This window comes from Bubalus bubalis, chromosome 10 (genome assembly GCF_019923935.1).
Source record: "Bubalus bubalis isolate 160015118507 breed Murrah chromosome 10, NDDB_SH_1, whole genome shotgun sequence".
NCBI classification, from domain to species: Eukaryota; Metazoa; Chordata; class Mammalia; order Artiodactyla; family Bovidae; genus Bubalus; species Bubalus bubalis.
In genome coordinates this window covers 65,316,724-65,329,732 of record NC_059166.1, presented here as the reverse complement: position 1 = coordinate 65,329,732, position 13,009 = coordinate 65,316,724, and the positions used below count along the sequence as shown (strand labels likewise).

At 41.3% G+C, this 13,009-nt stretch overlaps 1 protein-coding gene across 1 annotated transcript in view; it reads right to left on the bottom strand.

Moving 5' to 3' along the window:
- Window positions 1–3,831: 3,831 nt before the first annotated feature.
- The window catches only part of LOC102415513 (iroquois-class homeodomain protein IRX-5), a 55,538-nt gene continuing 46,360 nt past the window's right edge, over window positions 3,832–13,009 (bottom strand). The window contains exons 5-6 of the mRNA XM_025295035.3: window positions 7,382–7,589; window positions 3,832–4,544 (exon numbers count right to left, since the gene is read on the bottom strand). Coding sequence (XP_025150820.3) covers window positions 4,541–4,544; window positions 7,382–7,589 — 212 coding nt within the window. The 3' untranslated portion in view covers window positions 3,832–4,540. The remainder of the gene's footprint in view (window positions 4,545–7,381; window positions 7,590–13,009) is intronic.

Genomic DNA, 13,009 nt, shown 5'->3' with positions numbered 1-13,009 from the left:
AGCTTGGTAAGAAAAAAATGGCCTGAAGAATGGATTTAAGCTATGGTGTCAGTGTGGAAACGATTTCATGCACAAACCCTCTCAGGCAAAGTGGCATCACCAAGGCCAGGCACTAAACCATGCTGTGAGGTAGGTTTAAGGGAGGGGGGGCATTCCAAAGTGGATGGGCAGGGCCTTCCCATATTCAAACATTTGAAATTCAAGATTCTAAACTAGGTCTTTGGATACCAGCATACACTTATTCTTTGAAAAGACACACAAAGCGGAAGTTTCTGATAACCCAGTGTGAGCATGGGAGTTCTGATGCATCATGTTACCATTACTAATGAAACTGTCCTGCAAAAGCTAAACCAGAAGGGTCAGGGGTGTGGTGGGGGGATGGGGAGGTTTAAGCAGCAGTCACAGATCGGCAACCAACCTCCAATTACTTATTAAATGCCTACTGTGTGCAGGGGGCTCTGCTTGGCACAAGGATTGGTGAGACATGCTGTTGCCCTCCAACTATTTAAAATCTAACTGAGGAGCTAGGCCATCCTGTGCAAAGAGAAAACCCAAGGCAGCATACAGTAGAAGCTGAGCAAGTTGGGCCACCTGGTCCCTTTTCCCTGGTGCTCATATGACCCGGGACTGAGCTCTCATTTATGCAGTTTCAAGGGCAGATCTTCAAAGAAGTGTGAGATTGGAGATTTTTCCTAATAAACAGGAGATGTGCTCACTCCTCCTAAACACATACACCTTTTCGATTATAATATTCAGAGTCCCTATAAATCACCATGTAAATGAGATCTGAGTTAGGAGACAGAATGTAAGAAATGGGAAAGTATAAAAATGCATCACAGAGTGTGCACATTAAGCCAATAAATGACAGTGCAGCCCACAGGGCATATATCAGTCCTCTGTAAAGAGCAGCCTAGACACACGCCTCAAGGAGGGCCAGGCAGCACTGTAGGCAGTGGCAAGGTGAGGAAGTGCTATTTACATCTGGGGGTTGGGGGAGAGACCTAGCTGGTGCTGGGATCACCTTAGAGAGAGCAAAGGGATTCATGCAGTCTGTTGGGTAGGGTGTAGAGAATGTTTGAAGTTGATCCTATCAGCTAAATATACAAATAACTGAGCCAGAGAGCAGAGAATGATAACATGCTGGAATGGACAGAGAGACTCTCTCCATGAATGAGTACAGGCATTGTCTAACATGCTCAAACAACATCTGTGGAAGAAAACACTGACCAGCTTGGTCTGTGATGTGTCTTGACATGTTTTGTACTTGAGTGAGTGGTAATCAGACACACCTGAGTTTGAATCTCCGTTGGCTTACAAGTTGTGTGGTCTTAGACACAAGTTATTTTTACCTCTCAGAGTCTCAGCCATTGTAATGGGGACAACAGAACAACTCCTAGGGAGGTTATCAGGATAAGGGAAGATGGATGATACAAATATTGTAGAACAGTGCCTGGCATGTAGTAAATAATAATCCTTCATTTCTTGCCCTTTCCTTCTTGCTTTCTACCTCATAATGAATGATTATTTATGGGAACTTTGAATCTTTTCTTATTTCTAAAAAGTCAAATGGCAAATCCTAACAACAAACTTTCAGTTTAAAAATGAAGCCTCAGGAGAAGTCAGCTTATGAGCTTCTAAGCTGAAAACTTCCATTTAGCTTTTTTTTGGTATTTATTTATTTATTTGACTGGGCCGGGTCTTAGCTGTGGTACATGGGATCTTTAGCTGTAGCACGTGGGACTTTTAGTTGTGGCATGTGGGATCTGGGCTTTCCTGGTGCTCAGACAGTAAAGAATCTGCCTGCAATACAGGAAACCTGGGTTCAATCCCTGGGTCAGGCAGATCCCCTGGAGAAGGGAAAGGCTACCCACTCCAGTATTCTTGTCTGGAGAATTCCATGGACAGAGGAGCCTGGTGGGTTACAGTCCATGGGGTCTCAGAGAGTCAGACACAAGTGAGCAACGAACATACACACACACACACACACACACACATGGGATCTAGTTCCTTGAGCAGGGATCAAAGTCAGCCTCCCCACAACCCCCAGTGACCACTAGACTGCCAGGCAATATCCTTCCATCTAGGTTTTCAGAGAAGCTCACCAGCACAGTTTGTTTTAATAAGACCTGCAAGAAGTCACAGCAGACCCAGAACAACCACGGCATCTGGAGACAGACTTCTTTCCTCCAGCATCTTGCTAAGGAGCAGGGCGCCAGCATCACTGGCTTGGATGATGAGAGGTATAACATGTCAAACTTGGCAATGAGGTTTGACACGAAAGGAAACTAACTTTAGAGATTCATAATGGGGCCTCAAAAATAGGATAATGGATTTGAAACTATTTTAGAAAGTAATTTGAAAGGCAGTTTTGTGTTCACATTATACCTATTACTTAAAAAAGGAAGTTTTGAATTTGGATTGGGAAAACTGCTATGCTTTCCTCTGGCTCTGCTTTTCCAAGAAATGAGGTATCACCACCTTCTCTTCAGAGCCTGCTGTGAACTATCTAGCCAGGGACGAAAGTGGGGGTGGGGTGCAGCGAACATTTAGATCGAAAGATAGTTACCGTGGTGACTCAGCTCAGCCCGTCAGTGGCTCGCACTCTAGGCAACCCCATGGACTGCAGCGCGCCAGGGCGCCAGGACTCCCTGTCCGTTGATTAGCATTTCTTAGACCTCCTCCTTTTATTTCCAAAAGGAAAAAGTTCTCTTGAGAGCTCCCCCATGCTGATTTATGTGCCAATATATAGATATAAATGCTTTTTACATGTATCTCTTTAAAAACTATAAGAACACAGAGTGAAAAAGTTCTAGACATTTGTAGTACACAATGTGTGAGGACATTCAACACTCCCAAGCTGTACACCTAAAAATGGTTAAGATGATAAATTCCGTATTACGTGGGGTCTTTTCAACCACAATTAAACTACCAGAAAAAAAAATCAAATTGAACAAGTTAGAGGGAATTCCCTGGCAGTCTGGGGGTTAGGACTCCACTCCACTGCAGGGGGCATGGGTTCAGCACCCCCCACCCCCCGCCCACCCCCTCACTAAGATCCCAGAAGCAGTATGGTGCTGCCAAAAGGAACATTTTTTTAATAAGTTAGATATAAACAAGATCATCAGATAAATTAAAAACCATTAATTTAGTATAAAAGTAAAATTTTGCTGAAACTAAGTTGTCAATGTTGGATTTAATTACAGTTTATACACATAATTATAAAAGTATAATAAGATGTTTTTATGCATTTTGTGTCTCAGTTGTTGACTTAAATATTTGATTTTGAGCAGAATGGATGGCCCTTTGATTCATTATCATTACTATATCACTACTATAATTTTTCCTTCTATCAGGTTACTCATTTGAAACCATCAGTTGATTATTTCACTTGGTCCAATCCATCTAAAAATGGTTTTCTCCAAAATATAATATTGATAATTATTTTTTTAATGCTCCTAAAAAAGTTCTTCACACAGAATATTTGCAAGCTGAAACTTCATATAAATAAACACAACACACACAAACACATCTGCCAATAATCTGAATAGAGTGGCTATTTTGCCTAGCTTCTTTGGAGTTCAGCCTATGATACCAAGAGACCTGTAATGACTCAATTTTCTCTCCACTTTCCTTTATTTGAACTTCTGTAAAGCTTCCTTTGTAGTGGTGCCATGATTCATTTGGCCTTCACTTTGCATAACGTATCATTTGTGTATGAAGTCAGTCAGCCTGGTTCTTTTCTCATTAGCCTGTGACAGTTAAAGTTGCATGGTTATTTTTATGATGGAAAGTCAAAATTAATTTATTAAATAAAAGAAGACACAAATCTCATCACTGAAAAAGAGCAGTTTTAGCTTTTTAATTGGTAGGATAACTCAATGTAATTTTTATCAAACAGAAATCAAGATGGTTTTTGTATTTTGATGCCAGAAATGCCAATCTAAAGACTACCGACACTTTAAAAGTTAAATATTGCCACATTAATAATAATGTGGTACCAACACAATTTTAAACACAAAGCACCAACACTAAATGTGGTTGTAAAATGAACATCCCAGATACGCTTATATTTTATAATGTAAGTTTTTTTAGATCATCATTGAAATAAAAATAAGTTATTACCAATGGATCATCAATAATACATACACAGACCTCTAGTTTGAGGAAACACTTTGCTTATTCACAGATAATATAAATCTTTATAGAATGGGAGCACCAGAAAAGCACGCAGGAGGAGAGGGCCACTCCTACAGAAGCCCGGCTTAGCTCAGCGTCAGAGCCACAGCAGGCTGAGAGGGTGGCCCAGCATGGGATGGCCCAGGTGGGCTGAGGATTGAGGGTGGGAGGGACAGCCCAGCAGGAGGTTTCAGAGCTCACGTGGGGCGAGGGGAGTGTTCTTGCAAAGGGATAGCCTAGTGCAAGATGTTGGCATCCAGGCAGGCTGAAGAGGATATTTCAGAGCCCAGGTGGGGTGAGATGAGTATCTGTGTAGGAAGGTGGTCCAGTGGTCCAGCACAGGTTGTTGTACAAAGCAGGAATGTTACCTAGTAAGATACAATAAGCAGAGAACATAGCATCACTTCTGTATGGTATTGCTGATAAAGACATAATTGTGAGAAAACATCACATACAAGTTGAAGGACACTCCATGAAACAACTGGCCTATATTCTTTCAAAGTGTCAAAGATATTAAAGTCAAGGAAAGATGGAGGAACGAACTAGTCCAGACTGAAGGAGACTAGGGAGACGTGGGGAATAGTTGCATGGTGTGGTTCAGAACTGGAATCCTTTTGTTACAAAGTATGTCATTCAGCCATGGAGAAACTTGACTACTGGAGTTTTAGGACTAGATCCCAATGTACCAATGCTAATTTCCTAATTTTGCTGTTTGCACTGGAATTGTAGGGGAATGCCTCTGAGTCAACATGCGCTATGATATTCAAGAGTGATGGAGGAATCAGATCAACAGCTGCCTTGCATATGTTTCAGGGGAGAAAAGGTCTTTGTACTTGCAACTTTTCTGAAAATGTGAGATTGTCTCAAAATTTAAAATTTAATGAGATTGAGCAATGTCGTTTCTTTTTTTTAAAAAAAAAAAAAAGGATAAAAAATGTATGTATGAAGTCTGAGCAACTCTGTAGGAATATCTTGCAAAATGGTAAGAGTTCCCATATGAGCACTTAGTATGCGTAGGATGTTGAACTAAGCAGTTTGTATATTTTATCTCATTTAAATTTCACACCAGTCTTACAGAGTGGATATTACTAGTATCATTTTACAGATGAGGAATCTGAGGCTCAGAGAGACTGAGTAACTTGACCAGGCTCTTAACTAATCTACTGTACTGCTCAAAAAAAAAAAAAAAAAAAGATTGGAAAAAAGTTTCCAAAAGATTGGAGAATGCTAACAGCAGCATTCTCTGGGCAGTGGGACTACTAGTTTTTCCTTTTGTGGTTTTCAGGATTTTACAAAATATCTACAATGGCATGGTTGCTTTTGTAATTAGTAAAAAAGAGAAAGCTGTCATTTACAAAATATTCATTTATTGTGAAGCAATGTCATAAAAATATGTTGGTTATCTGAAACCATACTGAACAACCCAAACTACTAACAGTGGTATTCTCTCTTAGTAGTGGTGTTATTGGTGACATTCATTTTTGATTTTTTGCTTTTCTGTATTCTACTAAGTTTCTATAATTAATTCTTTCGTTCATTCACAAATACTTACTGAGCATCTGCTATGATTTATTTTTATAAGAAAAAAATTTTAAAGAAAGAAATGTACTGTGTAAGTCTAAAGTTGTAAATTTTATTCAAAAAGCAAGAAGGGATAATATGTATGCTTAGAAAAAGACTAGACACCAAGATGTTACTAGCAGTGTTACATACTAAGATGCTTCAGCGGTGAGTTAGTGGCAAGTTTATCTTTTCTTAATACTCTTCCATGCTTTCCTCGTTTTCAACTATAAATTACTTACCTGTTCTATTCATAGCTGTGCCTCCGGTGCTTAGAAGAGGAGGTGCCACATAGTAGGAGTTCAAGAAGATCTTTTTTGAATGAACCAATACTTTTGATTATAAATTGCTGTTTTAAAAAACTTTTACTTATTCATTCCATTATAGTCGGCAAACTTGGCATTCAGTTTGTGCTCTTCTAAGCTGGAGGAGACCTAAGAGATTGTAGTAGGGGGCTCTAGTGGCCATTTAACAGGTGGTGGTGAGGAGGAGAGCCACATGACGGGAAGACAGGGTGAGCAGAAAGTGGGGAAACACTATTCAGAAGCCATGTGTTGTTTATTGTATTTATTAAGATTTCTGTTCAACCTATTTTTAGGAGAATTGGTGACACATCACTATACCAGTGTCTATTGAGGATAGACCTTGTGTTGTATGGCTTAGTTTCTTGGTAGTGATATCTGAGGTTCACAGAGGAATGGAGGGCTGGGATGAGGTTGGGGTGACTCAGTCATAAGCCCCTGTTTTGCTTGTAATTAGGAAGCTTACATCTCTGGTTTTACAAAGTAATGTAGATCAAAACCATAAGAGAGACTGGATACTGGGCCGGTGAGGGAGAGAAGTCCCTCAGCCGGTCTATGAATCAAGCTGACTGCCCAGCATCTATAGCTCCAGTTGGCTGTTCAACTCTCAACTCATTTGCAGGGAGATGTTGTATGTTACATGATTTTGCCTAATTCAAAGATTCTCAAAAGTCACGTGAATAGTCCTTATGTGTATCCGGGGATTACCAGAAGAAACAAACCTTTCTCGTCAACCTCGAATCCTCTCTTTCTCTTCCAGCAATATACTGGCAAATTCTGTTGGTTCTACCTTCAAACTACATCCAGAACCTGAGCACTGGCCCCTCTCCAGCCTTATTTGGTTTATTGCAAGAGCCTCTGAACTCCTCCCTGCTTCAACCCTCAAAGCGGCCACAGGATCCTTTCAAAACCTCAGTCAGATCACATCTTTACAGCACCCTACATTAGCCACAGCCCTTACAGCAAGGTGCTGGCTTGTGTCCCATAACTTGCTCTTACTTCTCTGACCTACTTTTCTCCAGCTTGCCCCTTGCTCACTCCACTCCAACATCCAGACCTCTTGCTGCTCCTCCAACACACCAGGCACCCTGTGCCCTTGCTATATCCTCTGCAGGAACACCCCCACTCACTCTCTCTCTCTCTCTCTCGAGGTCTTCCCTCAGATGTCACCACATCAGACAGACCATTTCTGACCATCTCTATCAAGTAGAGACCACCTCCCCAGATACCTGCTCCTTTACTTTGCTTTTTTTCCCCTCCTTGCAGTCATGATCACTGGGACAGTTCTGACCACGGAGTGTGTCTGATTTTCCTAAACACATCATGTGGTTGCTCTTCTTCACCTGTTGAAGTTGGGTGCAGCCATGTACCCAGCTCTCTCCCACGCTGTGTGAAGGGGAGGGCCATGTGTGGCTTTCAGGAGGAAGCCAGTGCGGAGTTCACTGCTCTGTCTCCTCTCTCTCCTGCAGACATCAGCCGTGCTCCACATGGGGCTTCTCCAGGCAGCCTGGGCCCCAGAGTGAAGGTGCACGAGCTGAGCCCCCGGCTGGCCTGCAATGAACAGAGCACGTTGTTGTTCTGCAGTCACTAAGTTGTGTCTGACTCTTTGGGACCTCAGGACTGCAGCATGCCAGGCTTCCTGTCCTTCAGTATTTATTCAAACTTATGTCCATTGAGTCGGTGATAAACACACTGTGTAAGTGAGGGATATAAACTTTTTTTTCAAGCCATCAAACTTGGCTTGTTTAAAACCACAAAACAACTAGCCTATCCTGACTGAAACTCTCTGACATATTCCATATTTATTTGCTGTCTCTTCCTATCCCCCTCTAGAATGTAATCTTTTTGATGGTAGGCCTTTGTTCACTATTATATCTCCAGGTCCTGAAACAGTGCCTGGCATGTGGTAGGTATTCAATAAATATCTGTTGCCTGACTGAATGAATGATGAATTGATCACCCCAACTGAAACAGGAAGATTTCACAATGGCAGGTGTTAACTATTCCTGGATGTGTCCACAAAAGTGTTCGTTTGACGTGATCTGAATGGGAACAAGATGGTTCCTGATTCAAGATGAGCAGTGTGGCTGCTCGCCTCACCAGACACAGTTTGAAAGCACAAATCGCCTGTGGGCACATAACACAGTGAGTTGTGGAGGCACATAAAGTAGTTAAAGTTACCACACAAACGGAGATCTGGCATACTGCTGAGGGGACCCAGCGACAACCATAAATAAAAAGCATTAGCAGCATTTGTGCCGATGCTGAGTGCTGACGTGGTTTCCTTTCCCTGTGTGGACATTAGCATTTGTAATGAACTGAGCTTCACAGGCTTGAGGTTTTATCTGCCGTTATCATAAATTGGTGTATGAGCCCCTCTCAGGACTTTTGCAAAAGCTGTGTGTGCTTTTGTGAGCTGCTTTCTTTTCAGGCTTCCTCCTGGTACGCCTGAATTTGGATAGGGATAATGCATTTCCTGTATCGTGTGGCACCGTACAAGGAAACCCATTGTATCCCCTCAGAGGAAGAGTACATCTGTAAGTAGTTTTTAAGAGTGTACTGAAGGATCTTGTTAGGGTGACTTATTCTCCCAGTTCCATTTGGTTGATGAAGTGGATCACGTGACAGATGTGCATAATGAACTGCTTCAGTTGCTGCCAGTGGGAAGCTCAACCTATAAAATGCGAAATCTCTTGGACTCATTGAGGGCAGAGCAAGCTGATCACACAAGAGAGAACTCTGCCCGATTCCGAGTTGTCATTTCTTACTCCCGCATACAGTGCCCCAGTGTTCCTGGGCTTTGCTTTTCCTTTCTCCCAGAGGAACTGCCTTTCCAGTTTATTCTTAATTCAAACTGGAAAGGCAGTGGTTTCTGCATACAATTTCCCCAAAGAGCAAACATGATTAAGATGTTCAAGTAATCACCCATGAAATGCACTTGCAAGGAGCCTTTATGTTTTGTCGTTAAAAGAGGAAATGATTTACATCATCCAGTAGGATTGTGGGTTGGTTTTTTTTGTTTTTGTTTTTGTTTTCCCTCTTCCCTATCTCTTTTCCCCTCACTCTTTCCTATATTTTCTTTCTCTGCTCCATTATTTTATTTTATTTTCCTCTTTATTTTCATTGACTGCAGTCATAAGGGATGTAACTTGTCTCCCATTTCCATGCATTGTATGGAACAGTGACATCTAAGTCAAAAAGACACAGGTGACCAATCTATTCCAGTAGTGGTCTAACTTCCAGCTCATTCTAGATGCTTCCGGGTTACTAAGGGACAATGAATGGAGAAATAAAGAGCAATCATGCAAATTTTAGTCCTAGATATGAGCACTGGGGAAATGACGAAAAAGGCTGTAAGTCAGTTCACTTCACTTGTACCACAGAGCATCCCCATGGGCTGAGCATCAGGCTAAGCACTGTGCAGGGAGCTGAAGAGAGAGCACACGGCCCTTGGAAGTTGGTGAGTAAATGATGGTGTATGATGACATATCCAAATGCCATAGTAGCAGCAAAGATAATAGGGCTTTAGGTGGTGCCAGAGGGGAGGTCTCAATGAGAATTTAAATGGTCAGGCAAGGATTTGAGCTGAAAGCAGGAACTGAGTTAGACCTGAAAGGACAAGTAGATTTGGAATGCTGTCAGAAGAGCAAAATAGCATATTAAAGAGGTCAAGAGTGCATGGCATCTCGATCAAACTCAGCTGTTTGGGGTACCTCACTTTTAGCCCCAATTCCCCAAGTAGCCATATGTCAATTACACAGGTTACCTAAAGAACATTTATATATATATCTGGAAGAGGAAATAGCAACCCACTCCAGTATTCATGCCTGAAAAATCCCATGGACAGAAAAGTCTGGTGGGCTACAGTCTAATAGGGTCTCAAAGAGTCGGAGATGACTAAGCATGACACCGATATTCATATATACACACACACATATATATATATATTACTCAGATATTAGTATAAGGCAATTAGCCACAACATAATGTATGGAGATGTCACATCTGTAAGCTTTAAATCAATTGTGAAGACAGCAGAATTGTTTTTCTTGCCTACCAGTGAGTGTCATGGATTAAAAGTGCTGCCGAATTTAAGGAAATTATATTTAAGAAAATATAATCCGGGAAATGAGAGCCCAGTCTTCTAGTAGCAAAACAGCATATGAGGCTTATTTTGAAGACTTTTTTAAAATGTCAGATTTGGCTTTAGCGAGTTTAGGGAATTGTCCTTTGTAGACAGAAAGCTGGCATTGGGGCACTCCAGAAAGCCCCCTGGCACCTTGGCTACCTCCTTCTGACTCTGATGCTGGCAGGAGGCCTCTGGTGAAAATCCCTGGCTCTTTCTGCAGAGGAATGGCAAGACTTGGCAGCCACTGTTGAGTTCACACAGAGACGGGGAGGGACTGGTTCCCAGGGTCAGCTGGGGTGGGGGTGAGAAGCAGCTCAAGGCCAAGAGTTTGACTTCCTGACCCTTCCAGAAGAGTGTAGTGCTCTTTAATTATTCCTAATTGGAATTCCTTGCTGTGGTTTTCCTTTTAGAAAAGGAAGGACATGCCCTTTTAACCATTTCCTCTCAAAAGACCTTTGTTAGCTTTGATTTAGTTGTCTCAATATTAAAATAGCTACCACATAAAAATGATTTCTAAAAATGTCTCAAATTCCTGTTTCACATAACTCAATAATATGGTTTCTGAGGTCTTGAGACTGGGTCTACTAGTCCTTTTGGTTGTGAAGCATTGGAAAGGAAAAATTAGAGTTGATGAAAAATAGAAAGAAACCCTTCTGGACCATCTCCCCTTATTCTGAATGCTGTCAACATTTGAATGTGGCGCACACGCACATGGTTTGCCTGCATGTGTGTGCACCCACACCCACACACACACTCTCACACATCACCTATTTTACTAAAACATATTATGATAGAAAACTTCATTATTTTTGTCTAAGTCCTGGTTGTAGTCCTTCAGTGAGGGCACTTGAGACACATATGTTTGTAGGTAGCTGAAGGTACAGCTATGTGGTCTGCCTGAAACCTAAAATTAGATTGAGTTGACGATTCTATCGGGAGAGATTTTTCCCTCAGTGTTTTCATTCCCAAACTCTGCTGCCTTCCACTTTCTGCAGAGACTGAAGTCATTGTAGATACTACTCAAAAGTGATAACTCCTGAGAGACTCTCTCTGCAAAATCAGCATGCAAAAGGCAGCTGGCCCCAGAAGCCAAGGACTCTTGGCTACAGCACTAGAATGTTAAAGCCACACAATAGTAAAAGGAACCTGGGTTTCCTATATTTTAAACTGTCTATTGTTTCATGCTTAGCTTTAGTGAAATCCAGAGAAATGAAATAAAAAGTCAGCTTTTAGAGTCTTTATTACAGTAAGGTATTTCTGTTGCTATTCCTTAAAAGATGATGAAAATTAGATGCTGAAATGTAGAGGCCTTCTTGAAAATGACTTGGAATAATTATATTTGTTAAACTGGGCAGCCCTGATATTGTATGCTGTTTAAATCAACTTTCATTATTCTTTAATGATTCTTTGCAATTCTTTTTTCCAGAACTTTGCAAGCTTGACTTGTGTTCACCTTGCTATGGAATGCTTTAAAGGGCATTTCATCTAATAGCAGAGGAAAATGATAAATTATAGATGCCAAATCATAAAGCAGTGATTTAGGTAGCACTAGGGTAAGATCGTAAGCAATAAAATAAAAATTTTCCCAATCAACCTCTACATTAGAAGCAAAAAAAAGGAGTCGCTGCCTGCATAATTAAAGCAAGACATGTCAAGATGCTTGTTAGTATGCTAATTTGAAGGCTTTAAAAAAAAAAAAAAAAACTTGGAATCATAAAGGAGAATATTGGGAATATTTATCAGTTTGAACAGAGACGTTCTCTATGAATGAGTATGAAGTGATTTCATTGTTAGTGTGCTCTGGAAATACAGATATAAAGGAAAAAAAAAAATGCCTCAGGCTCAATCTCTTAAGCATTTGGGGAGAAAATGAGATGGTTAAGAGTTGACCAGGATCTAAATTTTCACCACATCCCTGCTAGCTGTGTGATCTTATGTAAGTTAGTTAACCTCTCTGGCCCTGTTTTCTCAGCTGTAAAATGACAAGATAGTGGGTCCTACTTCATAAGATAATTGTAAGGATTACAAATAAAGCATTTAAAACAGAATCTAATAGGGACTTCCCTCATGGTCCTGTGGCTAAGACTCCATGCTCCCAATGCAGGGGCCCTGGGTTGGCTCTCTGGTCAGGGGACTAGATCCCACATGCCACAACCAACAGCTTGCATGCTGAAAAATGAAGACTGGAGATCCGTGTGTGCTGCATCTAAGACCTGCCACAGTCAAATAAATAAATATTTAAAAAAATAAAATAGAATCTAACAGAGCAAGCACTCAGTAAGAATGGTTGTATAATATCTTTCCTCTGCCCAAACTCTCTGGAGCTTTCCCTCTTACCCCCAGTGAAAGCTGAAGTCCTTACCATGTCTATAGGCCCCATACAACTGGACTGTTTCTCTCTGACCTGATCTCTTTCCCTACCTGCTCAGCTTGCACTCCAGCCTCCAGGCATTCCTCGGGTACACAAGGCATGCCCGCATCTCAGCACCCTTGTCGTGAAAGCTGTTCCACAGCCATCCTCAGGTTGGCTTGTCTGTTCCATCAGGTCTTCACTTTAAGCACCTGATCAATGAGACTTTCCCTGGACACTGTCTAACATTCCTCTTGATATTTTATAGTTCCCCTTTCTGCCTTATTTTTCCCCTTAGCACTAACTACTTCCTAGTATACTATGTGTCTTACTAATTTATCTCATTTGCTCTCTACATCTCCCACCAAAATAGAAACTGAAGGAAGGCAGGAATTTTTATTTTAGCCATGAATGTATCCTCAGTACCTAGAATGGTGTTTGTCACAATTGTAGCTGCCAATAAATATTCGAAGGCTGAATGAATGGATGATT